General features: G+C 43.7%; 2 protein-coding genes and 1 long non-coding RNA gene across 7 annotated transcripts; 2 read left to right on the plus strand and 1 right to left on the minus strand.

The window, feature by feature from the left end:
• Positions 1-1,561: 1,561 nt before the first annotated feature.
• Positions 1,562-4,920, minus strand: LOC113460328 (uncharacterized). The gene is made up of 3 exons (XR_003382151.2): positions 4,733-4,920; positions 2,161-2,327; positions 1,562-1,730 (listed from the first exon to the last, which is right to left on the minus strand). It is a non-coding gene; the product is annotated as an uncharacterized LOC113460328 (long non-coding RNA).
• On the plus strand, positions 4,293-13,968 carry CA7 (carbonic anhydrase 7). The gene is made up of 7 exons (XM_005495486.3): positions 4,293-4,406; positions 6,404-6,601; positions 9,348-9,466; positions 10,411-10,506; positions 10,747-10,809; positions 11,798-11,953; positions 12,239-13,968. Exons 1-7 carry the CDS (start codon positions 4,367-4,369, stop codon positions 12,359-12,361), a joined length of 795 nt encoding a protein of 264 aa, XP_005495543.1. The 5' UTR covers positions 4,293-4,366; the 3' UTR covers positions 12,362-13,968.
• A 5,683-nt stretch (positions 13,969-19,651) lies between these two features.
• On the plus strand, positions 19,652-24,806 carry PDP2 (pyruvate dehydrogenase phosphatase catalytic subunit 2). 5 transcript variants are annotated; one of them, XM_005495488.3, is made up of 2 exons: positions 19,652-20,008; positions 22,712-24,806. In XM_005495488.3, the coding sequence occupies exon 2, from the start codon at positions 22,767-22,769 to the stop codon at positions 24,369-24,371; it is 1,605 nt and encodes a 534-aa protein (XP_005495545.1). In that variant the 5' UTR covers positions 19,652-20,008; positions 22,712-22,766; the 3' UTR covers positions 24,372-24,806. The 5 variants fall into 5 exon arrangements, with proteins under 5 accessions (XP_005495545.1, XP_005495544.1, XP_074407148.1 ...); XM_005495487.4 differs by having other exon boundaries at positions 19,652-19,891; XM_074551047.1 differs by having other exon boundaries at positions 19,919-20,055.
• Positions 24,807-26,282: the final 1,476 nt, after the last annotated feature.

Consider the following 26,282-nt stretch of genomic DNA (forward strand, 5'->3'; position numbering starts at 1 on the left):
TTAACAGATTTCAACCAACATTTCTGGCACTAAGTTTCAACAACAAAAGAGAGGTCCTGAAATACCTGCATTGTTCACACTGATTTGTTAGTCCATATAAAAAGTCCATTATTCTTTTAATCTGCTTCTCTTCAATAACTTTAGTTTTCTGTATATCTGCTGGAATGATGTACACAGGAGTACATTATTAGATGGAGTGGTTTACATCTTTCAGGTGATGTACTACAAAACAGGGCTTCCTCTTTTGTTTTTCTTACACAACATCTCCAGCAAAGTTCATTTTTCAGGCTTTGTCTTTGCTGTGCCACAGTAAATACTTCCTTTTGCTGTCATTTCAGTGACCATTGCTGGATTTCAGGAAAATTCTGTTTCCCAAAATCAAAAGAAGTCTCCTGTTCTTGCTCTCTGCTACACTGCTTAATCTGGACAAACCATAAATTGCAAGAATTAATATTTCAGGCTTAGTTCCAGAATGCAGTTCCCATACCTAGTATAAGGCAACCAAGTGTGTATAGCTTTAAAAGTCAAAAATAAGTAATAAAAAATGGTGTATGAAGGCTGGGAAAGCCCTAGAGAACCAGGTGCCTCATTCCCCTTTTTCTGCCCCACTTTCCCAAGTGTTCCTACTAAATTCCTTCTATCCCCTTGACCATCTTGGCCTGTGTTTGATACAAGCTTTTTCTCTTGCATAGTTGTCTGTTAACTATATGCATGTCCTTTTTGTCTTTTTCTTGTTAATCCCTTCACTTTGGCACATTTTTTTTGTTTTCCCCCAGTGCCAGGAGGAGATTCCCAGTTGAGTTTTTGCCTTAGAAATCTCATGACTCTCAGAAATCTCTGTAAGTTGTGGGGGAAGGATGACCACTTTCAGCTCCTGAAGTTCCACTGGCTGCATGAGAATCTCAATATATCAATGTACATGTATATGCATATGACCTCAATGTATCAATACACGTATATATGTATATAATGTCAATATGTCAATGTATATACAAAAGCCATCACCTTTTTGTGTTTGCAGGGAAGAACTTGAGAATTTTAAAGTTAAAATTTCTGTGATTGACCAAGAACTGTAGGCAGTCTGTTTTAAAATAAAATACTAAAAAATACAAAAAGTATCTGGAATTATTGTGCTTTTTAGTGTTCAGTTCTGCTTATATTTACTGTGTGGAGTATTTTTGTGCAGCTCCTGGGTTTGTTGAACTGCCTTTAGCACACATGTAAAGAACAGATGCCAGCTCAGAGTAACCCCCTGTGGGAGCTGCCAGCATCTGTGGTGGCAATGTGAGAGGAGAGAGGAGCTGCCTGGATAAACAGATACTCTGTCAAGAGGCACAGACAGGCTCTGGAGTGATGAATGTTTTATTTAACATTTCATCTGCTCCTTCCCATGGTACGTGAGCGGCTCGGAGTGTGCAGCCTGCACCCAGACTGGTGGGATTTCTAACCTGGTTTTGTTGGCATGCAGTGACATGGGGTGCCTTAAAGAAGGGACATAACACCTTGTTTAAATATGTCACCATTATTAATGTCAGCAGATGTAATTGCCAATTTACCTAATACACTTAGAGTGCCATTGAGCCATTCACCTTGGAACCAAATAATTCTTACTTCATCTTACATACCTTAAAATGCAGCTCTGCCCCTCCACAGTGATGCAGTAATATTTATCAGAAGCATTATCCTCAAGTGACACCTCCATGTGCAACAACCTCCCAACAATTCCAGACCTGTAGTATTATAGAGGCATTTTACCTTAGAGATTAAAATCCCCAATTTCCTCAAAACTGCAAAACTTAAATATGTCCAATTCAGCATTCCAATCTTACTTGAAGTTTTCTAACCATAATATACAGTCCTTATATATATAGCAATTATATAGCAATTTAATAAAGGGAGCTCCAATTAAATAATAAAGAAAATTAATTCTATATATAAAGGTGGGGAACCTGTAGCATTCGTTGTTAGTTCTGTATCACAACCTGGTGACAGGTTCAGAAGACGCCCTGTATTTGTCCTGGGCTGCTGCTCTGTTCTCATCACTGCTGGCAAAGGGGAATAAAGCACTAAGTAAGAAGGCTGGGGAAGACAGATTTCTGTTTTAAGGCAGCTTGGAACATCCCACTGTAGTGAATGGAATTACGTCTTCCCATCACTCACTGTGAAGCAGACACTTCTGACATGGCGTGAAGATCCCAGGAGAAATTTGTGGAAATCATGTCACTTTTAGCTCAGCTTTGGAGAAATCCACACCTTGAGGACCTACCACTCTGTTGTTCTCACTTTCCATAAGTTCACGAGAGTGATGTAATTGTCCTGGATTCAAACTAGTAAAACAGAACAGAATTACATGATGACTGCAGTTTTTGAAGTGATAAATGATAATCTGAGGACAGAATCAGTAAAACCCATTACTAGAGTCAGCCAATATCCAGGGGTATCAGGGTTACAGAAAAACGTGATATTTGTATAAGCAACACTGTTACCTTATATTAAAGGAAAATTTAATATTTTCCTCATAAAGAAAGAAGGCTGGCTGGGTTGGAAGCTCATAAAGTTGTCACTTACACATTGACTATCATTAATAATGATACATTTTACAAGCTAAAGTTTTATTCAGGCTCTCTTCCCTTCCCCCCCAGGTATTATCATTCCCCCTTTCCACTTTTGCTAAATACATCCATCCATTTAAACCTCCATTTAAACAGGAGTCTGTTTCCTGCCATGTCTTCAGGATATTTTCACTTGTCTCAAAGCTCTTCCTCTGCCCTGTGTTTGTAATGCAGATCTGCAGAGACCTGTGTGGGTTTGAGTCAGAAGATAAAAGCTGAAGGGTCGATGGTGCCCAGTGCAAGTTGGCACTGCAGTGCCCTGTGGGCTCACCTGAGCCCAGTTGTGATGTTTCTCTTGAAAACAGCTGCTCAGCATTTTCTGCCTTGGATGTGGGCTTCCACAGCTTATGCTCTGCTCTTTTAACACACAAAAATCCCTCTTCCATTTCTTTTCACTGCTGTGTTGGTATTTTTTGTACTTTTCCCTAGACCCGCTTTCCTGACTCTGCATCTGAGTATTTTAAGGTTCCAATTCCAGTGTTGGGTGCCCACAAGGGGCTGTGTGCCCAGACTGTTGGGACACAGCTGTGCCCAGAGTCTGTGCCAGGGACCTGAGCAGGTCACAGCAGCTTGACAGGAACAAACTGGGGAGCTCCAATTAAATAAGGCATTGTAGAGCTCTCCTGTGGAGACCTTTGCAGCAGTTTACATCCCTCTGTGAGTGATTTAGCTGGCATCAGCAACTCTTAAAGGTTTTATAGCTGACTATCATGGAAACCTCCTGAAAAAAAAAATAATACTTACAAGGCAGTACCACAACATAAAAGTTGCATAAAATGCTCTTATTGATTTATTCCTTCCATATTCTTGATTGCATAATAAAAGAATTCCTATTTTTGTGTGCTACTGTCTTTGTGAAAATCAATGTGTTTGTAAAATGTATCCTTGACAGAGAGCATTTCCTCAGAGCTAACAAAATTACAATGAAGGAGCCCCGAGATGTCTTCAGACATTTTACAGCTGCAGATTGGGTGTCTCATTGTAGTCTCTGCATGGGTTTAGCTGGGTACAGGCAACTGCTGGATCATTCCAGGTAACTGAGGCTTCACAGATCAACTCCTTTCTCTGGAGTCTGCTATGTTCTGTCCCTAATGTAACCACACTTTTAATTTTGTCCATTTAAAATGTTTCTTTAAAGTTGCAAAATTAAAATCAGATTTTCAATTTGTCCTTACTTTGATTTGTACTTTGTTTAAAAGCAGCACAAGAAGTTTTTTTCCAAGATGAGGATGTTCTCCATCTCATCTAAGCACCAGTTGTGATTAATTACAGATCTGGTCAAAACACCATTCCTTTTTTGCAGCTGGCAGCAGGGTTTCAGAAGAGAGGCAGTGATGTTTCCCCCTGAGGAACACAGAAGTGAGAAGGGCCGGTCCCACCTGCACACGACTGTCCTGATGCTCAGAGCCCCTTATGGCTTTTCCTTCCTTGGGGCAGAGAATGAGAAAACACTCATGTTTCTTCTAAATTTGATCCACAGTTTGGTTTTCTCTCTAAGTCCTGAGACTTCAGTTATCTGAATTTTACATTTTCCTTCACCCGTGCTGCCTTAGCAAATAGGGGGAGCAGGAGCAGAGCAGGAGCAGCAGGGCTGGAGCAGGAGAACACGGGTGCTTTCCCTGTCCTGCAGGAATTGCTTTGGCTGCTCTGTATCTTTAAGGGGCTGACCCTATCCCACGGGGAGCCGCTATAAAGGCAGGTAGGCAGCAGTGCCCTGCTCAGGGAGCTGGAGCCAAGCAGGGGCAGCTCCCAAAATGACTGGCCACCACAGTTGGGGATATGGGCAGGCTGACGGTAGGTTATGGCATTTCCGTGCTGCATCTCTCTGTCTTCCCCCACTCGTTTTCTTTCTAGAGCTGTTGCCTGAGCCCTGCAGAGCTGCCTGCATTTTGATGTCTGCAAGAATCAAGTATATACAGCAGGTAATTAATTACTTTATTGATAATCAATAGCACCCAGAAAGTAGCACCAAAAGGTGTGCAAGTTTACATCTGCTGCCTTTCAGTGTTGCAATCAACATTCCTAAACTGAGGGAAGCAGTTTGAGTGATTTGGGGTTTTTTCAGACTGCAGATATTACAGATGGGTCCCTTTCCAAAATGCTGTTATAAAAAAGATTACCTGTGTCTCTCTCCAAAAGCAATTCTGTTAGGCGAAGAAGATTTAGTAGAGCAGTAATAGATCTCCTGGTTCTGTGCAGTTGCTGAAATGTGATATCTAGGCTTTCATAAAAGTGAATAAAATAAGCTCTATGTTATGTATGTCTAGTACATCAATAAATCGTACAGACCAGTATCAGATCTCTTACAGAACAAGTTATGCTTTCTGATTTGACAGTTTTTAATTTAGTCCTCCTCCTTTGCTTCCCACCTCCACGGCTGCGTGTCACAGCGCAGGGGGGCCGTGGAGCTCCTGAAGGATTGCCACGGGAGTGTCGTGTAGTGCCTGGATCCTTCACAGACAGGGTGGATGAGAGCCTGATGCTGGCCAATGACACAATTGCATAACTTGCTGGAGTCTCTCTCCTTGCAGCAATTATTTTAGCTGCCGAGTGTCCAACAAGAGTCTTTTGTATAACCTTGAGGGGCCAGTCTCTTTCTTAACAGCAATTCCTTTAGTTTCTGTGAGTCTGAGAGCACAGCTGAATACCAAGTGAAGCTGGTTAGTGCTAGTAAGTAACATTATGTAGTTGTGCTTGTAGCTAGGAGTAATAGAGCCCTGGGTACTCTGATGAAGCTTGTGAGAGCCAAATGATATTGCCTTAGCTTGTGTAAGAGCATTTAATTCCTAGATCTGCTTTCTATGCAGGATGAGAAAAGATAATTTTATAAGCTTAGCAGAAAGTGTCAAAGCCAAGCAACAGTGTAATAGATCACTGTTGTGTTATGTAAACTCAAGGACGCTAAATACCTGTGCTTGATTTTAAAAAAAGCTTCCTCTTGTGAAAGTAAGTGAGAATGCTGCAATGAAAAATGTGCTTCTTGAGAATCCTGAAGTACAATTGCTGTTGTTACGCTTCATGCATAGAAGCAGCAGAGGAATTTAATTGCTGCTTTCACTACCCTAGCAAAGTAGAAAATGAGCCATAAGAAACAGGAATTCTTAGATATGGATAAGCTTTTGTTATCTTAAATGGCTTTAGAATCTTTCAGTTCTGGCAGCAGAGTTCCGCTATTAAATTGGGCCTTTTCCCCTCTCTATTGAGGTCAGGAAGTCCCAAAATGTTAATTATCATCCTGTATCCTTCACTCAGGTTAGAGAGCTACCATAAGGGGCATGAGTGAAGAATGGAGCTGTCTCAAAGATTTACTGCAGTCATAAAATTATTTTAAAAATAACTGCATAGTCAGTAGCTAAGAGATTGAGTCATCTGCATCTAATTTGAATTGCTGGAGCTTTTACACTCTCTTTCCCAGGGAGAATTAAATGCTTTTTCTTTGGGGAGTGTGTTTGTGCATGCAGATGTTTACACCTGTACCTACCTTGGAACACCTTATCAAGGTAACTGCAGCCTCTGCAGAGAGAGTGGCACAAGTGACTGGGGGTACAGCAGTCTCTGCCATGATCTCCTCAGTGTGTTCTGGACAAAATATTTGAATCCCCATCTTGTTGCAGCCTGCTTGTGCTAATAAAACCACACCGGCCTAGAATTTAAATTAATTTCTCACATTCCAAACATTGGAGTCACTCTTGCTGAGCAAGCTTTATTTCAAGCCTCCTGCAAACCCATAATGACCGTTCTGTGCGTGGTGGGAAGGAAATAACGCTGCTTTCCTTGGCTTGCTGTTGCAGGCCCTTCTGAGTGGCACAAAGCTTACCCCATTGCCCAGGGGAACCGGCAGTCCCCCATCGACATCGACTCTGCGCGGGCCGTGTACGACCCCAGCCTGCAGCCCCTCGTCATCTCCTACGAGTGCTGCGCCTCCCTCAGCATCGCCAACACTGGCCACTCCGTCATGGTGGAGTTTGAGGACACTGACGACAGGACAGGTGAGACTGACACAGCCAGCTATCTCAGAACACAGCTTGGGACTCAGTGGGGGAACTAATTAAGCACATTCTGCACGGAGTAACTGCTATGATGTTTAATTTCAGCTTAGAACAAGGCATGTGACTGGAGCTGTTTATACTTTGTCTTCACTTGGAGCCTCTCTAGCGATGCAATATCACAGATCAATAAGTGTTTCTTCATTAGGAAAAGCTCTTGCCTCATGAAAATGAGAAGTTTGATTGCAGTCCTTTTCTTTTAGATGAGCATTGAAGTTTGCTGGGCATCTCTCCAGCACTGCCAGACCACATCCAGCACCCAAAGCAGGGATGTAAGCTCCTCTTGTGATCACCCCAATCAAAGATGCCAACTCATGTGCCAGCTCTGGCTCAGTGCCCGGCTCCCACCCACGGGGAAGGGAAGAGGATGATAAGCAGAGCTGGTTCATGCAGCACAGTCATCATAATCATAATCACTGCACCAATTTGTACCTGGACAAGTTGCTGCTACCTTGTATTTTCTTTTCTCCTCCCTGACTTGTAGCACGTTGGTTTCTTCAGAAATTAGAAAATCATCAGCTCATTCTGAGTTGGTAGCAGCCAACTTTGGATATTGGACTGTCTGCAGTTGTACATTATTCTTGTCTCAGCCCTTGGCAGAGAATGTAAATTCTTTAAGTGATTGATTTCTTCTGTTAGGTCTGTTTCCATGGTAGACTGTGCTTTTACATCTGGGGGTAGGGGAAGAGCATTCAAATGGAGATAATAAAGCAGCTGATAAATGGGAAGAGTGCATTAAAAAAAAAAAAAAACACAAAAAGAACTGGAACAATTTGTAAGCCTATCAGCTGATTTCATATTCCTTTTGGGTGTGCTGATTGATGCAAGCTAAACAGGATACCTTGATTTTGAAAACAAATTGCTTTTTCTGTGAAGTGGCTTGTCTGCCCTTCTAAATAAGGCCAAGAGGTTAATATTCCAGACATCTTATTTTAAAATTTCTCTTCTGGAATGAATTTAAGAACCTGCCCAATGGGGTGGTCAAGTTTTTAAGCATTTTATCTTTACTGAATTTGCAAACTGGGTGAGCATTTTTCACTTTCACTGCACAGATCTGTTCAGAATAACACCTTATAAATAGAATTTGTAAAGCCTTTCTGGAAGTATTATCTTAGCTTGGTAACTACTTTAATGCAATTTTCAGCTGAACTGTGTCTGTGTAACAGTGAACTTTATTCAGCCTTAGAAGTTAAGGGCATGTATTACTCTGCACTTAGTGACACAGACTCAGAGCACCTGCCAGGAATGAGACCCTTCTACACTAAGCATGTCTTGTTTCAGTAACACTTTTCCAAGGAAGATGACTTCTAGGAGTGGGAAACATGGTTTAAACTGCTTTTAGTTGTGTTGAAATAGATCTAGTGACTCAAAGCTCTGCATAAATGACACAACAGAATTTTGACAGTAATCCATAATAGCTAAATTTCTTAAAATATTAGGGACAGGTGATGCATTCTTTTGCTAACTTTAGAAAAATGTACTAGGAGTATTTATATCTTTAATTAATATTAAAACCTTTGCTTTGGCAAGGCCAGTTTTCTGCTTAAAGGCCAGCTGGAAGCATGCACATGGGTAGCACCATGCAAGTCCCATTTTTCACTCTTTAAATAAAATGTTCTGAACTGCACTGAGGATGCAAGCTTTACAGATATTAAATGCAATTTTAGTTTTCTTAATGTGAGACTCTGATCAGGTCTTGAGGTCTGTTGGACAAAGTGAGATTTGGTGGCATATAAAATTACAGGGATTACTGATGCTGTGATAAAATATCTTCTATAGGTGGCATCTTAAACATTTGTCTGTGCTTAGGTGTTATTTCTAAATGATGTATGAAGTGTCTGTGTGGCATTTCCTTACCTTTAGAAGGTGATTTGAGGTTGAGTGGTATCATGTGAAGTACCAGCTATTATATTTCCTCTTTTATGGGATCAGGTATTTAAAGGAAATGGAATATAGATAACCTCCGCTGAACGTAAAGATACTGTAAGAAGGAAATACTTATCTGAATTGTCCAGCTGATGTTCAGGGTGTAAGGTTTCCTTGTAGCCTTCTCCTGTGTAGGTGAACAGTCCCAGCTGTGCCAGCCTTTCCTCCCAGCAGAGCTGCTCCATCCCTCTGCTCATCCTGGTGCCTCCTCTGGGCTCTCTGCAGCAGCTCCAGGTCCTGGCTGTGCTGGGCCCAGGGCTGGGGCAGCTCTGCAGGTGGGGTCTCACCTGAGGGGCAGAATCCCCTCCCTGCTGCCCACGCTGGGCTCAGCCCAGGGCAGGGGGTTCAGGGCTGGGGCAGGGCCAGCTCTCACCCACAGCACACCCAGGTCCCTCTCCAGGGCTGCTCCACCCGTTCCACTTGCATTTATTGTGTTTACCAGGAAAGGTGTAACCATAAGGGTGGTCACATCATCTTCATGTGTCAGGCTCTTTCAAGAAAGCTAAAAATTCTGTACAGGTAGCCACACAGTGGTTTTAACTTACATTTTTTCAAATGAGTTTTGATGCTCTCCATTAATAAATCCATCCCTCTTAAATGCCTGGATGATGAATCTTTTGCATGCTGGCAGCTTGGAGAGGCTACTGCCTTTTTTCCAGTATTGTGCCAACAGTGGTTAGTTTTACTAGTAGGAAGCTAAAAGGCCAGAATGCTTAAGCTTTCTTCTCCTGTTTTTTATTTCTTGTTTTGTTCTTCTGCCCAGCAATCAGTGGAGGGCCCTTTCAGAATCCCTTCCGGCTAAAGCAGTTCCACTTCCACTGGGGCACCACTCACAGCCAGGGATCAGAGCACACCATTGATGGAAAACCTTTTCCCTCTGAGGTAAGCATGTGTTTTCACAGATGGGATTATTTCATGTAAATGATGGCTTTGTCTGCAGTGGGGGCAGGATTAGGATTCTGATTCCTTGCTCACCATAGGTAGATCAGCCATCCCTGCCCTCCTCAGCTGGATGGGGAGAGGAGAGATAAGGAAAGGCTGTGAGTCGGGATAAGGGCAGGGAGAGCTCCCTCACCAGTTACTGACACAGCAAAACAAAAAAAATCTATTAACAACCAAATCAGAGTAGGATAATGGCAAATAAAAGCTAAATCTTAAAACAGCTCCTCCTCAGCCCTCCTTTCTTCCTGTGTTTAACTTTACTCCCAGCTTTCTCCCCCTCTGCCCTGAGTGGTGCAGGGGGATGGGGAATGGGGGCTGTGCTCAGCTGATCCCAGGCTGTCTCTGCTACTCCTCCCTCCTCAGGGCAAGGGCTCCTCACATCTTCCTGTGCTGCAGAGTGGGGTCCCTCCCACAGGGGACAGTGAGCTCCTTGAGCTTCTGCAGCTTGAGAGCTTCCCTTGGGCTGCATCCTGCAGGAGCTACTCCAGCCTGGTCCCTTCCCATGGGAGCAGTCAGTCCTTCAGGAGCTGCTCCAGCCTGGTCCTTCCCATGGGTGCAGTCAGTCCTGCAGGAGCTGCTCCAGCCTGGTCCCTTCCTTGTGATCACGAGCTGGGGAAGCTTCTGGCAGTTTCTCACAGGAGCCACCCCTGTATCCTCCCACTCCCAAAGCCTGGCCATGCCACCCCCGTGTGGGCTGTCACAGAAAACTTGCCGGGTTCCTGCCCACACTCATGGACCTGTCCAAAGGATTGAACTTCATGTTTCCAGCAATGCCTTTGGCACAAAACTGTGCTGTTATGAACAACTGTTTGTGCTATCAATGAGAAACCACATTGATAACTTCGATCACTAATTTAATTCTTATTTGTTATTTTTCTTTGAAGCTCCACTTAGTACATTGGAATGCCAGAAAATATGCAACATTTGGAGAGGCAGCAGCAGCTCCAGATGGCTTGGCAGTAGTTGGTGTTTTCTTGGAGGTAAGAATTGCAAAAATAGCATGTTTACATGATAAAAAGCATTATGCTGTAAAGTGTTTGAGGACTATGCCACATATTTAAGAAGTGCTTAAGGAAAACAGATGACTTACTGAAAGCATTAATGCATTGAAAATTGCTGAAAACTTTGGTAGGAATGTTAAGATTTGAGTAAGAAAGCAACCCCTAATTAAAGCATGGTTGCAGTCCTTCTTATTTATCCTGTCTACTCCACTCTTTTAGATTGGAAAAGAACATGCCAGTATGAACAGACTCACTGATGCTTTGTACATGGTAAAATTCAAAGTAAGTTCTAAGCTCTTTAAATTTGCTTCTGGGATATCCTTTAAAAATCATGCTCATGTACATCTTTGAGACAAAAATGAAAAATCACCCGCCCACAAATTCTCCCATAACTAGAACATAACTGTAGTTGTAGCTTCTTTTTCCTCTCCAGAGTTCATATTATTTTCCAAATCTCAGGTGCATCACAAGGCCATGCTGAGCCCACTGGTCATCCAGAGGTTCTGCCTTTCCCAAAAAGTCTAAAATCCACAGCTCCCTGACCCTTGAGACTCAGCTCTTAGACTCAGCAAAATAATCCTTCTCCACTGAGCCTCAGCTGGCACAAGTGCAAGCTGCCTGTTTGTCTTTGCTGCAGAGCTCTGTCAGGGATGATCTCACTGAGGTGCAGAGTTTGTTCCTGAGTGACTGAGACCCTTTTGGGTGCTCCTTCAGCCTGAAGAATGTTGCTCTAGACTGTGGTACTTAAGGCAGTCACTGCTTTAGGCAGCACCCCCTTCTATTTCTACCAATCTTTTGGTTGATGTATCTTCCTCTATCAATCCACCTTCCTCTAATTTTAGTCATGAAGGTTTGATTTATTGTTTTTGAGCCATATTTACCATAGCATACAATAACTACAGTATTTAAATTTTCCTACTAAAATAGATGAGAAAGAAACAAAACAAGGAACTCTGCTGTGATATTATCTATACTCACACTGAACACCATATGCAGAACACATTTCCTGCATTATTTTTGGGCCTGTTGTGACAAGAGGTGAATTTTGGTAGAGACAATGGTGCAAGATCTCAAAGTCCAGTAAGCCAGCATTAGGCATCACATTTGCCATCCACTTTTGGCTAACAGTTATAAGGCAGCCAAACCTTTACAGAATTCTCCTTTGCCCTATTTTTAATGTTAGTTTAACATTTTCTTCTCTTTCAAAAAAGTTATTTTACCTGCTCTTAAAAGTAAAAGGATACATTTCAAGTCTATTTTCTTTTCCCAGGGAACAAAAGCTCAGTTTAGAGGCTTCAACCCTAAATGTCTCCTGCCCACAAGTCTAGATTATTGGACATACCTCGGTTCTCTGACAACCCCACCCCTTAATGAGAGTGTGACATGGATAGTGCTGAAAGAACCCATAAGAATCTCTGTCAAACAGGTAAATTTCTGGTACTCTCTGTTATTGTAGCATTCAATGGAGGATAAGCAGGCAAAGACTGTTTTGATTTGAAATTAGGCTAAGTTAAAAGTCTCTGAATATTTATTTGGCCTGTTCAATCCTCAGGGCTTCTGTTGATTTCTTTTAATACTCTCTAGGAGCTTAGCTTGAACCTGTTCCATTAACTGATTAAAATACACAGAATATTTCCTTTTAGTCCTTTTTAAAAAACTATTACTGTTGATTGCCCCCTTGAGCAGTGAATTGTTTCCCCTGAACTTCCAGCTGGAGAAATTCCGCATGCTGCTCTTCACTGGTGAGGAAGACCAGAGGATCCAAATGGCCAACAACTTCCGCCCCCCTCAGCCTCTGAAGGGGAGAATTGTTCGGGCTTCCTTCAAGGCCTGAAGAAAACTGATAATGGCCCTGAGATATCCAAGAGCTTCCACATGTGAGATACTCGAAACAGAAACTCTGGTCTGCAGACCACTCATGGAACACGCAAGGCAGACATTTCCATGAACCCTCTGCTTGGACAGGGACAATCTTCTGGCTTTCTCTTTTAATTGAAGTGCTCATTCTTTGGAGAAATGGCATCTTTTTAACCAGCACTATTTAATATAAAGGATAGCTGAGTGAACTAGGTTTGTTATCCAAGACCTGAAACTTAATAAAACTAAAATGACATTAAAATCCAACTTGATATAAAGTGGAAAATTGTGTAGTGATCTACTAGTGCTGATGGCCACAACTTCTACTTGTCTCATTTAATACATGAGGAAACAGTAATCAATTTTGGACAAACTGGACTTAAATTTTCCTTACTGATCTGTTACCATTTGCTGAGCTCTGATTTAAAGATTGCTTTCACTGTATTCTTGCTTCCTGATGACACAGCGTGTGAGTAGCACTAGAAAAAAGTTCTTTACTTGCCTCAAGTAGGCCCTGGTAGGAAACTTAAATGTATATTTTAAATCTACTGTTCTAAGATGCTATCTTACAATGTAATGCTGTGTTAAAAAGCAGAGCAGTTTACTGCAATGTTATTTAGGTGTTTGTCCTTTCAGCCCATGCAGGACACATGACCACAGTGCCGTGGTCAGGGTCAGTTTGGTTGGAGAGTTCCTCTGTAGTGATCCAGGTGTGTTTTGTGTTCCTCAGTTGCTCAGATTCTACCTCAGCTCAGTGCTATGCTCTGCAATATGACCTCCTTCAGTGTCTGCCCGACAGAAACCAGGTATTTTGTGTCCTTTAGGGAGCTCACATGGGTAGATCTTGTCTGCCCTGGGTGAGCATTGCTGCACAGACCCTCCCTGCTCCAGGGCTGCCTGGCAGGGATGCTCCCTGCACACACACAAGGCTTCAGCACTCCCGAGTCCTTTTACCTCTGCAAAAGTTGCTTTAGAACAGCCATGTGTTGGTTCTGCAACTTAGGGACAAAATTCTGACTCTGGTTCTCAATACTGTGATGTTCTCTGTGACTACCCACAGTCAGTTCCCAGCTCCTTGGGTCTCACATGGCCTGTTCTGCGTGTGTAGTTCAGGTAGGAATTGCTGATGTCGATCACTTTGCACCAGCTGAGATGGAGAAATCAGGATGTACAAGGCCAAGGGACGTGGGGAGCAGGGAGAGCAGCAGCTGCTGTGGCTGCTCCCCTTCCTCCAGGGAAGGATGACACGAGGTGTGGAGCACAGCACAAGGAGTGAAAGACTGAATTCTGCTCCTCAAATCTCCATGGTTTTTCTGCTACTCTGACCTAAAACTTTGTTTCTCAGTCTCCTCTTATGTAGAAAGAGGGCAACACTGACCTCTACCTCACAGGGCTGTTGTGAGGGCTAGTTCAGCATTGTTTTAGATGAGAGATTCTTATCCAGGAGATGCTGAAGGCCATGGAAAATACTTACAAAATGCAATGGTTTTAGCTATAATGAATGTATTATGAACTTTGCTAGTAATGCAAACTGGTATTGTACAAACTCTAATGTATCTTAATTTCTTTAACAAATTAAATAAATGAGACTTTAAAATCACATGTGCATATCTTCATTCTTCTTTTTGGGAAGACCCGCCTCTCCCTATGCACAGCATCATTTTTCTTGGATTTTCATTAACAGAAATTATGTTTTGATGTTTTCAACAGTTGCATCTCTTTTGGATCAAGGAATGCTTTGACTGTTTATGTTCAGTTCTACAGAAACTTTCCCTAAGCTACTGTGGAATTATCTAAGTACAGATAAGAGTTATCCCTCTCAAGTTTGTGGACAAGTTTTTAAATTCTAGAAATTATTTCTGACACCTCTTTTTAGCCTATATCACAGTTCTTACCATCTTACAGGATGAACACTCTATGTTTCAGCTTAATCCTTTCACTGAAGTTCTAAAATCCTGTGTACCTTGAATGACTTCTTGCCCAGAGTTAAATTATTATCATTAATCGTAATGTAAATTTTAGAAGTGGCATAAGAGATGCATTCTAAAATGTAAGAAGTCTTTCAACTCACTTACATTTTGATAGCCAAAAAACATTTATTAGGGACAAATTTCAAATATAACCAATATTATTTACCTTATGTACCATAATCAACTGCTGCATTAATATTAGTACAGGTGTTCATAGAGCAGCACCTTCAGTGTTTTCCTCTCACTTTAGGCACAGGCAGAGGTTTCTGCTCCCTGTCTCTCACAGGAGGTAAAGAGGGCTTGTGTGCTGAAACTTTGTCCAGTTTTCCCCAGTTCCAACCCCTCAATCTAAAAAGAAGTTTATTTAGAGCCAGGATGTGTCTGCTGTGACCTTGCAGACAGTACTTAAGCTTCTTTGAGGGTGGTTTATCCATGAGCAGCAGCAGGATAATGTTTAGCTTACACAGTTATTGGAAAAGCTCAGCCCTTGCAAAGAGCTTTAAGTGCTGCGTTGCCCCAAGGTGTTCAGTTCCAGGGAGAAGCTGAACTGTACCTTCCTGCAGAAATAAATTTCATTTTGCTTACAGGGTATGTTGGGTTGGGTTTGTTTTTTTTTTCAGTTGTTGGATGCAAGAACATGATCCGTTTTTTTACTGCAAGGAAGTAAAATATAAAAGAAATACTTTTATATTCTTTGTTGTTTCTTGAGATCCTGATCATCCAATAAAAGCCACAAGTATTGTATTGGATAAACACCTATTCTTCAATGCACTTCATTTATTTTGAGACTGAACAATTCTAAAACAAGAGCTATCCTTACCTTTTACCAATTTGTTGTGTTGAAGAAAAATTGGGAGTTGACTGTAATTATTGCAGCAAGAGTTCACTTACCTTCTCCTGGGCTTGCAACCATCCTGAGAGAACAGAGGCCTCACATTTGGGACAGCAACTGAACTTGCAGTGGTAAAAGCTGAATTAAAAACGCCCTCTAGTGGCTCTCCTTCCCTTCCTTGCCACAATGCTTAAAGCAATTGTTAAGGCCCATTCAATCAAAATACAACAGAGGAGAGACTTTAACTCTGGCAATTTGTAGATATGAGTGATTGCCATTGAAAACCCCTTGCTGGCTTTGTATATGCAGTCATTGAAACTCCTTCCTCAGATAAAAATCACTCTGACAAAAGAAACTCCATAAACCAGTTACAATTTTTTGTTCATTTCACTGCTGAGCAGAGAGATCCTCTGCTAGGTGAGCTGCACACTCTCTTAACTTTAGCTTTTAAACTTTAATAGCTGTACTTACAGTTCAACTTTGGGATTTTTCCCCAATCTCTTGCAAGCAGAAAGATTTTTAGGCAGTTTCCATCACACAGTTGCTATGATGTAGCAGATTTATAATGATATGTTTCATGATGAGGGTAAATTAATCCAAATACAAGAACTGGGGGAATGGTTTTGCAAGGTACCTCAACATCAAGAGGGTGCTTTTGGCAGTGTTCAAAGGTCAGAAAGATAAAAAAGCGAGCTTTTCAGGAAAAAACAGAGATAAGCCTGAAGAAAATTAGGTGTTATCTCATACCTCAGTGTAGCTGCTTTCCTCTCTGAATTGCTCTGCATGCAGAAGTGACCATTTAGTAACAGCACCGAGCATCAGAGGCCTGTCCTGCTCTGCCTGGGAGAGTGGGGGTCTTGCACTTTTTCTCACTCACCCTGAGGGAAGCACAGCAGAGGACAGAACCTGAGTGACTTGCACAGAACTATTTCCAACATTCTCAGCTGTAAGGCAGGGAACTTTCACTCCTCTGACCTTCCATTAATGCTGCTACCTGCAGTGCATTTGACATTTAGTAAAATTTCAGCATCTTACTCCAGGTTGTGAACAGCAACATAGAAACACAAATCATTTAATTTCATATTGACACAGTGGAATATTAAATAAAATTTAGGAGCCAGCTCACCCTGTTTGTCTGTTGGAGGAGCAAAAGGTGGAAGGAGGAGAGAGGGGAAAGGAATATAATCACTTTTTTACACATGAGCACTTCTTCCCAAGACACAAGTCTTGTGAAATTGAAAACTCACCCCAAGAAATGTAAATTTACAGTGGCACAGGACCTTAATGAACATTTGTTTGTTTAACTACAACCATTTTAAGCAACTCCCAATAAAAATGATCCATGTGGCGTTCAGGTCCCATTACAGCAACTGGGAAGACCTTTGCACCAGTGCAATTACATTGACTTAAACTGGGTCTTCAGATTAACCCCTGCAACTCCAGACTGCTGAGCCTCTGCTGCAGGGAGAGGCCAAATGAAGCTGGAGGGCTGGAATGGCACCTTTCCTACCATTGTTCATGGTGTTTACCTCTGTTCACCGATGTTTCTTCTTTCCTAGCACTTGAGTGTTTGGTTTAGATTACTTAGGAAACAGCTGCAGCCAAACTAGAAAGTGCAGTTGCTCTAACAGACCTGAAGCCTCCTTCATTTCTCCATTTGTTTGGGGGGTTTGTGTGTTTATAATAAGAGATTTCTGCATCTGTGGTGCCAATCTGCCTTTTGAAAATCCAAAATGTCTTATACAGCAGATGAAATGTCATAATTCACAGGGCAAGATCCAGCCAGCAAATGGGACATTTTAAGGGTGCTCAGCAGGAAAGTGTTTTGTGGGCTGGTGCTGTTTCCTTTCCAAAAGCTGCTTATTAGACTGTGGAGCTTTTTGTGCAAAAAGCACAAAACTCAGTCTTTGTTCACTGAGATGGACCAGAGAGACAGTTTGTTCAAAGGAGCCACTTTCCTTTGCATGCTCTCAAGTTTCCAAAGGGTTTGGATCTATTGCTGTTTTCTGATCTGTATCACTAGGCTGACTCTCTTTATTGCAGAAAAACTTCTGAAAACTAGGAAACTACTTTTAGTAGTAATTTACTTCTTTTTTTTTTTTTTATTCAAACTTTTTGCTGCTGGTCAGCTTTTTGACCAAAGGATTAGCTATTTATTAGAAATATTAGTCCACTTTTTAACTTGCTTTCTTAGGTATATCTGGCTTATTTGGTGTTTCTGATCTTTGCGTGCCCCATAACAGGAAATGTTTACAAAGCATCAGGAGTCCCAGACTTTCCATGAATATCAATGAGGTCACAGAAGGTAATCCGTGCTAGCACTTGCTGTGAAGGCAGTGTGGATGAGGAGCAGCTGTTTGCAGCCTCTGGAAGCAGAAGATGTTTAAATTGCACCAAAGCAGCCACAGCTGGTTTTCCAAAGGATCAAGCAGGGAGAAAAATAACATTCTATGGGAAAGAAGGAAACCCCAAATAGTGCAGTCTGGCCTAAACAAGAACACAGAAACGAGTTCAAAAATGTATTTATAAAACCAGAGTTGATGACTGTACAAGTCAGCAGATAAGATTGTTCCTTGAAAAAAGTCTAAATATAGGATCTGCTATATTCTAACATATAGCTGCACCTTAATACAATACCTGGAATTAGATTCATTTTCTTATAAATACGTAAGGATTTTCTTCTGGCACAGGACTAAACTTTGCACACATATAATCAGCAAAGTCAAAACCAAATCTGAGCTTTTTTAAAAGAAACTAGAGTTCTAATTTTTTCAATGCAAATGAGAGCACAGAGCACAACCAAACATCGTTGCTACAGAAATTTGCCATTTTTATTTGATATTCCTAAAGGCAAAAAGCACTGCAAGCCTGAGCAATACAATTTCTTTCCTCAGATGATATTAGAGAGTAGCATTTCTACTATTTTTTCCTTTCATTATATATCACTTTAGTTCATCAGCATAACCAAACACTCCAAAGCAGAATCTAAATCTCAATTCAAGTTGATATTCAGCCCAGTCAAGTACCTTCAATATGATATTGAATCTCAATTCAAGTTGATATTCAGCCCAGTCAAGTACCTTCTTGTGTTTATGTTTCACCTTCATTTACATGGTTCCTAAGTCACTTCAGCTTTATGCAATGAATTTATGAAATTACTGCATGAACATGTGAGCAATCAGTTACAGTATTCAGCTGAAGAGAAGCATTTAACCACGGTGGGATCACAGGAAATTCAGAGCAGTCAGGCTTGTTTTCAGGCTGCTGTGTGAGGCTTTATCAGTTTTGTAAATGGTACAAAAGCTGAAAATTGGTAGGGCAGAAGAAAGAATCATTAAAACATGGATTAAATCATGGAGTATCCTGAGTTGGAAGGGACCCACAAGGGTGAGTGAGTCCAGCTCCTGTCCCTGCACATGTGCCTTCTGTTTAGAACAGCTCATGTCCCTGTGCATCCCTGGCACGATGCCCAAGGGCTCCAGGGTTTGGCAGCCGTGCCCATTCCCTGGGGAGATGCCGGAGCTGCTTTTGGTGCATCTGAGCACCGCACAGAGCAGAGAGATGCAGGTAAGGGCTGCTGTGGGTGTCCTCTTTCAGCTCAGGTTTGTCAGGCAGATAAAATAATTACGTCAAACTTAAGGTGGTTTGTTGTTTGGTTTTTCTTCGCCATGTGCTAAAATACTGTTCTGAAAATGTTTGTTAAGATGACCTGCTTCTTTGTATGTTCTTCCATGCAACGATAAATTGTTTCACTTGTTTCTTGTTTTTATTAAAACAATGAAACGATAATTTTATCGTTTCATTGTTTTAATAAAAACAAGAAACAAGTGAAAGCTCAGACTCATTGAAGATGATCGGCATCTTTCCACATGAGATAACCTGGGCGCACGCTCATCTCATCCAGGATACTTGCACTAAAGTATTCAACTAAAATTCCTTGAACACAAGAAATAAAAGTACACTGATAGTATCAAAGCCTCTTGTGACTTGCGAGCCTCTGCTTTTGCGAAAATGATTGTTAGAGGTTTTAAAGTAGGGACTACTTAGTAACCACGGCGTTAACATCAGTAACTACTGATTAACCTCCGTGCACTTTGGGCCCATTCCTTTCCCTCGTTACCGGGCTTAGAACCGCTCAGTGGAAATGTTAACCGAGACGAGCAGTCATATGAAACCAAAAAACCGGGGAGTCAGCAAAATGAGCCCTTTTGTTCTCCATAATTTATACGGCGAGTCAATTACGAAAGAGCTTTGCGATTTTGAGTCCCTTCAGCCGGTGGCCTCAGCGCTGAAGGGTGTAGAATCGTAGTGGAAAAAAACCCGGAAAAGCGGGGAGGAAACAGCGTGGTTTGGAGCGATATAAATGAGGAAGAAAGCCCTGCTGGTGCTTTTTCATCCTAACACGTGTCACTCGCTCCCTTTTTGCTCTCGCTATTGGGCAGCCCAGGGCCGCTCCCCTCAGCGCCTCAGGGGCGGCGGGCGCGGGGCGGTGCCGGCAGCGAGCGGGGCCGAGGCCCCTCAGCCCGAACGGCCGCGCCCGCCGCGCACAACATGGCGGAGGGGCGGGGCAGCGCCCGCCCCGCTGTGTCCTGACGGGAACCCGCGGCTGGGCGGGTTGGGCGGCGGGGCTGTCGGTCAGCGCCGTCCCTCAGCCCCGCCGGGGGCAGCGCGGGGCCAGCGGGCTCGACTGGCGGCTGCTCGGCCGGTGGGTGCGCCGGGGGCGGGGGACGGGGAGGGCAGAGAGCGGCGGCCGCCGGGGCAGCCGTGCCGGGGCACAGGGAGTGAAGCCGGGCCTGGCGCGACGACCGTGCGGAAGCGGGAGGTGGGAGTTGTGCGGGGCACGGGCTGCCGCGGCGGCGGCGGTGTGCGGTGGGTGTGTGCGGGGCACAGGGCGTGTTCTCTGCGGGGCAGGGTGGGTACGTGTGCGGGGACGGGCTGTGTGAGGGTGCGGTGCGGGTGTGCGGGGCAGGGCTGTGGGGGTTCGGGGTGTTGGGGAGCAGAGGGGTGAGTGCGGGACAGGCGTGTGGGGGTTCGGGGTGTGCGGGAGCAGAGGGGTGAGTGCGGGACAGGGGTGTGGGGGTTCGGGGTGTTGGGCAGCAGAGGGGTGAGTGCAGCACAGGGCTGTGGGGGTTCGGGGTGTTGGGGAGCAGAGGGGTGAGTGCGGGGCAGGGCTGTGGGGGTTCGGGGTGTTGGGGAGCAGAGGGGGTCTGTGTGTCGGTGCATGGGGTGGGGTGGTGCGGAGGTGGCGCGGCAGGGATCGGTGTGTGCCGGATGTGTGTGGGATGAGGGTGGGTGTGGGCAGCGTCAGGAGGGTGAGTGAGGGAATGTGGGGATCTCAGAGGGGCTATAAATCCAAATGTAACGGGTATCTGTTATTTCGCTGGGAAAAGCGGGCGCTGCTGCGCTCTGCGGTCCGGCAGCTGCTGGGGCCGTGCCGGGGCTGGCCGGGCTCAGCCCGGGCCCCCCTGGGACACCGCGTCCCCGGGGAGGCAGTGCCGGCGCTGGAGCGGGAGCGAGTTTATGTAATAATTGGCTCTTACATAATGGTCTTTAGCACACCGCTTTAATTAGCACCGCTGCCGGGGGCGTCCTGGGCAGCGGCGTCTGCACACTGCGGCTGGGGAGGACCCCGAGGATGGGAGCGCAGAGAGCAGGGCTGGCACACAGGAGCTGACCCTAGGCGAGCGCCCGGCTAACCGGTGTCACTGACACTGCTGCTGGGCGGAAAACCACACCGCCTTGCACTGTCAGCCCGCCGGGAGAAACGGGGCACGGTTCTTTAAACACTGTTTCAATCGCGTTTTTGATCAAGTATGTGAAAGTCATCCTTTCAATCTCATGCCTTAGAGGGACAGAAAAAGAGTAAAGGAAAAACAGAACAGTGAACGGACTGAAAAAGGTTGGCAAACCTTGTGTTGTGCTGTAGGTGCCTTTTGGGTTTAGCTGTTGCTGGAGTTGGTAGTGTCAGCTGTCTTCCTATTATTTTGGTTGCATTCTTTCGGTAGGACAGCAAAAGGCATTGTGTGTGTTGGGTGATGCAGTGTCCCAGGAGACTGCAGGCGAGCCTTGGACAGGGACCTGGCACTGCCTTTTCCATCTCCTCTCCTGACATCAGCAGTGAAATTATGCTGTGTCTTTGCCTGTTCTAACCAGGTCACCAGATTCATAGTGGTGGGGTCTGTTGGAATGCTTGTCTGCTCTTTTCTGCATTAAGTATGGGTAGCACACTTCAGAAATGTTTTGTGACACATTGCTTTGGGTTCCAAACAGGATTTTAGCAGTTCTTGGGTTGTATCAGTAGGTTTTCTGTTTAGAATAGCTCAAGGTGACTTTTACTTCCTGCTGATTTCTTGGAAACATTTCCACTCATCTGATCTGGCTGGTTTCTTGCTATTTCTTGTGAAGCGTGCTGCTAAAAAACTGGTGTTGTGGCAGCATGTAGTGTCTGTAGCCTGAGCAAGTGGTGTCACAGGCCAACTCAAAGTGTTTGAAAGCTCACAGAGAACTCTCCTTTCTCAGTGGCTGCTAATGGGAGTAATTGTACCTGCAGTGCTGCCATACACTGAGTTTTTTAAATCCATGGGGCAAAATTCTGTTTGTGAGTGAACATCTGGTTGTACTTAGCACTATCCCACAGCTGGAATACCTTACTGAAAGCAGGAGTCAACGTGAGGACCTCCCCCATGGCAACTGAAGAGCTTCAGCTGCTGAAGCGCCTGAGGTTTCAGTGCTGTTGGCAGCAGAGATCTTCCCTGCAGCTTGTTCTGATTGCCCTCCAAATGAACAAATTGTGAACCTGTACAAGTTGTCAATGTCTTATACCTTTCACTGCACCAGAGTGCACAATGCTGGAAAAAAACATTAATTAACCAGCAGAAGAATTTGCCTTCAGCTGTGTAAAAGATCCTGCCTGCCTGAGGGTTGGTTAAGATGTTGAAGGTAAAAAAAAGAACAGCTGAGCTTATAAGCTGTAACAGAATTGGAAAGGTAGGCTGGCTTGTTGTAGCTGTGAGGATCATGGTAATTCACATAAATCATTAACTGGCCACATCTCTCCACAGTCTTTCCACAGGGTTTAAGTACTTATCTTCTCTTGGGTTTGAAGTTTTGACTCTATTAATAGAGTTGTACTCTAGCAGGCTTTTTTGAGAGTTGTGCAACAATTGTCAGTTTAAGTCCCAATTTTCTTCTGTGTCATGTTAGATGAGGCTTTTTGTTGTGCAGTTTCCAATAATGTTTCTTGTAGTGTTGCCATTTCTTCTTATTCTTGCCACAATGAGGAAAAAAATCCTGTCTGGAAAGTAAAAATTATTTTTTCTGATGAGTTAAAAGCAGCAGTCATCTCCTTGGTTATAATTAAGTGACAGAAATGGTATCACTTTTAAGATGCCTTTATCCATAGCAATCTCTTTTGGAAAGAAGTTGTGAATGTTTCTGAGAGCTCTAGATATGCTTCTGAACTTCTATATGGAAAGCTTCTTATGAACTTTCTAATTATTTTCCCTTTCCTCCATTTATATTCCAGGCTGCAAGGACATTCCCTGTTACTGAAGGAAGGTGCTCCATTTTTGGAGTGACTTATGATGTCAGGAACTGTATCATCCTGGATTTTAAGCTCAGCCAGAAGCAGCATTATTTTACAAGGGAAAGGACGTTGGTACTCCATCTGTATCCCAAACAGAAACAAGATCAAATGGAAGCTCCTTTTCTCCAAAACATGTCCCTCCTCTGCTGGGAGCTGCAGCTTGGACAGGACTTTCTCCTTTCCCAAAGCATTCCGGCACACTTCCACCGAAGAAGAACATTTTTCCTTCCAGTTGTCTCCGGCACAAATCAACGACATCCTCAGAGCAGGCGAACTATCCCACAGAACGTTGGATTTGACTGGCAAGAGTGCCAGTTCCGTGCTGAGGTTTGAAAGCAACCAGCTGGCCTCCAACAGCCCCATGGAGGACCGGCGCAGCGCGGCCACGTGCCTGCAGACGGCGGGGATGATGTTCGGCGTGTTCGACGGGCACGCGGGCGCCGCCTGCGCCCAGGCCGTGAGCGAGAGGCTGCTGCACTACATCGCCGTGTCCCTCCTGCCCCGCCGGAGCCTGGAGGAGATCGAGCTGGCCGTGGAGGCCATGAAACCCGTGCGGCCCATCCTGCAGTGGCACAGGCATCCCAACGACGTGGAGTACCGGGAAATCGCCTCGCGGTACTTTGAGAACCTCCGCGTTTACTGGCAGCACTTGCTGGACCTGGACGCGGAGCCGGGGTTTAGTTTGGAAGAAGCCATGATTTGTGCATTCAAAAGGTTAGACTCAGACATATCACTGGAAGTTCAGGCGCCTCAGGAAAATGAGTTGATGAGAAATATTGCCCTGCAAGTAGCGTTTTCTGGTGCGACAGCCTGTGTAGCTCACATTGATGGCGTTCACCTACACGTGGCAAACACTGGTGATTGCAGAGCGGTTTTAGGGGTCCATGAAGAAGATGGAACGTGGTCTACTCTCCCTCTAACCCGAGACCACAATGCCTATGATGAATTTGAGATTAGAAGATTGAAGCGAGAGCATCCTAGATCTGAGGAGAAGACCCTATTTGTGAATGACAGATTACTGGGGATTCTCATGCCCTCCAGAGCTTTTGGAGATGTGCAATTAAAATGGAGTAAAGAATTGCAACACAGCATTCTCGAGAACAGCTGCGATGTTGAGGCTCTAAACATTTATCAGTACGTGCCTCCAAACTACCACACCCCCCCTTACTTAACTGCAGAGCCTGAAGTCACATACCACAAGTTAAGAAGCAAGGACAAGTTTCTTGTTATTGCTTCAGATGGGCTATGGGAGATGCTGAGTAATGAGAAAGTTGTAAAACTTGTTGCTGGACACCTTACTGAGCTCAACATGCAGAGACCACCACTGACTTTTAAGAAACCGGTTAATTTGGGTTACATGCACAACTTGTTGCTGCAGAGGAAGAGCAAAGGCTTGGCCTCCCTGGACCAGAACGCGGCCACGCACCTGATCCGGCACGCCATCGGCAGCAATGAGTACGGCGAGGTGGAGCCCGAGAAGCTGGCTGCCATGCTGGCCCTGCCCGAGGACCTGGCCAGGATGTACAGGGACGACATCACCGTCACCGTGGTGCACTTCAACTCACAAGCCATTGAGGATTACTACAGGAGCCACCAGTAGAGCCTGGCGCTGCTGCACTCCAACACCACCAGGGAACTTCCAGAACCGTTCCTCTCGCTCTCTGGTGCTCCAGCTGCTACCAGTGCCTGCAAGATCCTAAATCTTGTTGTTACTTACTGGCTTTGAAAATAACTTTCTAAAAGGTGAAATTTCCCTGGGTTTCCAGGTTTGTATACACTGAAGAAAAACGTTTTCATAAAACCTCACTGAAATGTGATTGAACTAAAGGTCGTGGACCAGTTCTGATTCCAGGAGAACCTCTGGTAAAACTCTCCGATGAACAAACAAGGCAGATTTCACTGAGACTGGTACAGTTTAATGGAGATGGATAATAGGTGTAGCTGCATGGAGTGTCAGGCTCTGCTCTTGTGGGGAGTGAGTAGCATCCTGTTGAAGCACTGTAACTGAATTAAATAAATTAACTACCAAACCTTTTCTGGGTATGTCAGATATTTTAACAAATTGCCCCATATTTATAAAATAACATGAAAGAAGGCTGTTCAAACAACCCTGGGATTTTCAGATGCCTTTCCTGATTCTCTTCCTTAAGCAAGGGAAAAATTGTAACTTCTTGTGCAGTTCTTTTCAAGTGGGAATTCATATTCTGTGTGTGGACTTGTGTGACAGCTTGGGGTTCAAACACTTCACAGTTCCCTGTTCAGGATTTAACAGTACTAGACCTAAGCATTTGAGTCTTTTGCTTAAACCATGTACTCTTTAATAAATAAATTGTTTGTCAGATCTAGAAGTTCAAAAATTCACCTAAAAGTAAATACAGCAAAAGAGAGCACCTTTCTCTCCAGATTTAACTTAGAAGAGATAACAGTGCTGATACTTCTCCAAAATAGGTTTAATTTTTCATTCTTGCTTCTCCTTATAGGTACAGAGTTATTTTCCCTAATGAGTGTAAGTTTTAGTCTCTGAACATACACAAAAGTGTATTTTACAATGATTTTGCTTTGTACTGAGCTTTCCAGACTGCCATCCAAGCTTGCAAATAAGCTTTTACATATGGTGTTCTCTGGTGCCTCTTCCTTGTTTGCAGTCCACAGGAACTGTTTCCCACAAGGATTTACACACTGGGAATATAAACCTGTTTACTGTTCTTGCTGCTGAGTAACAACTCGTGTGTGTGCAGAAAAGCAAATAAAAATATTACTTTTTTTTCTTAAATTCACTTAAAAAACATTATCCTCCTACAGTTTAGTAAATTAAAAAGTTTTTTTTTTTCTCAAGATCTTAAGTAGGCAAGGTCTTGGAGCTTAAACTGGTAGCATTTTTGGATTTGGGGCTCTTTGTGTACTTTTCCTTATACATAAAATTTCTTAGTGCTTTTTTCAGGCATTTAATAATCTGTTTTGAAGATGGGATTAGAAGGAGAAGGAAGCTAAAACTGTTAAAAAATATTCATGCTTTTGACTATTCAGGATTGACTCTAATTAAGTGCTACAATTGCAATCACTAAATGTGTCCCTAAAAAAAACAAAGTTCTGTTCCTTTCACCATCCAGTGTGAAGTCATCTCTTGAAAGAGTCACTTTCATCAAGTTTAAGTCTTGGAGACATTGTTATGTGTAGGTTGTAATTGCATCTGCAAATTAGTGGTGATTGTTTTGGGTAATGTGTCTAAAAATCAGAAAGTTATTCCCCATTTCACAGTAGGTTTGCTCAGTTTTGACGTGCAGCACTATAATTATCTGTGGTGAAAAAGGATGATGTTAAACTAGTTAAAAGTTTGGTTTGGTTGGTTGGTTTTTTTAAATACAAATCATGGATTCAGCTGCATGTTCCCTGGAATTTGTTGCTGTCAGTGAAGGCAATCCATCCATAGCTAGAATCATTTGGGTTGAAAAAGATCTCTAAGATTGGATCAGCTGTTAACCCATCACTGAGCCGTGTCCCCAAGCACCAC

Source organism: Zonotrichia albicollis, chromosome 13 (genome assembly GCF_047830755.1).
Source record: "Zonotrichia albicollis isolate bZonAlb1 chromosome 13, bZonAlb1.hap1, whole genome shotgun sequence".
Classification (NCBI taxonomy): Eukaryota; Metazoa; Chordata; class Aves; order Passeriformes; family Passerellidae; genus Zonotrichia; species Zonotrichia albicollis.

Coding starts and splice junctions, on each gene's coding strand:
- CA7 (XM_005495486.3), top strand. CDS start 4,367: ATGACTGGCCACCACAGTTGGGGATATGGGCAGGCTGACG. Junction 4,407..6,403: donor GGGATATGGGCAGGCTGACG/GTAGGTTATGGC, acceptor TTGCTGTTGCAG/GCCCTTCTGAGTGGCACAAA. Junction 6,602..9,347: donor GGACACTGACGACAGGACAG/GTGAGACTGACA, acceptor TCTTCTGCCCAG/CAATCAGTGGAGGGCCCTTT.
- PDP2 (XM_005495488.3), top strand. CDS start 22,767: ATGATGTCAGGAACTGTATCATCCTGGATTTTAAGCTCAGCCAGAAGC.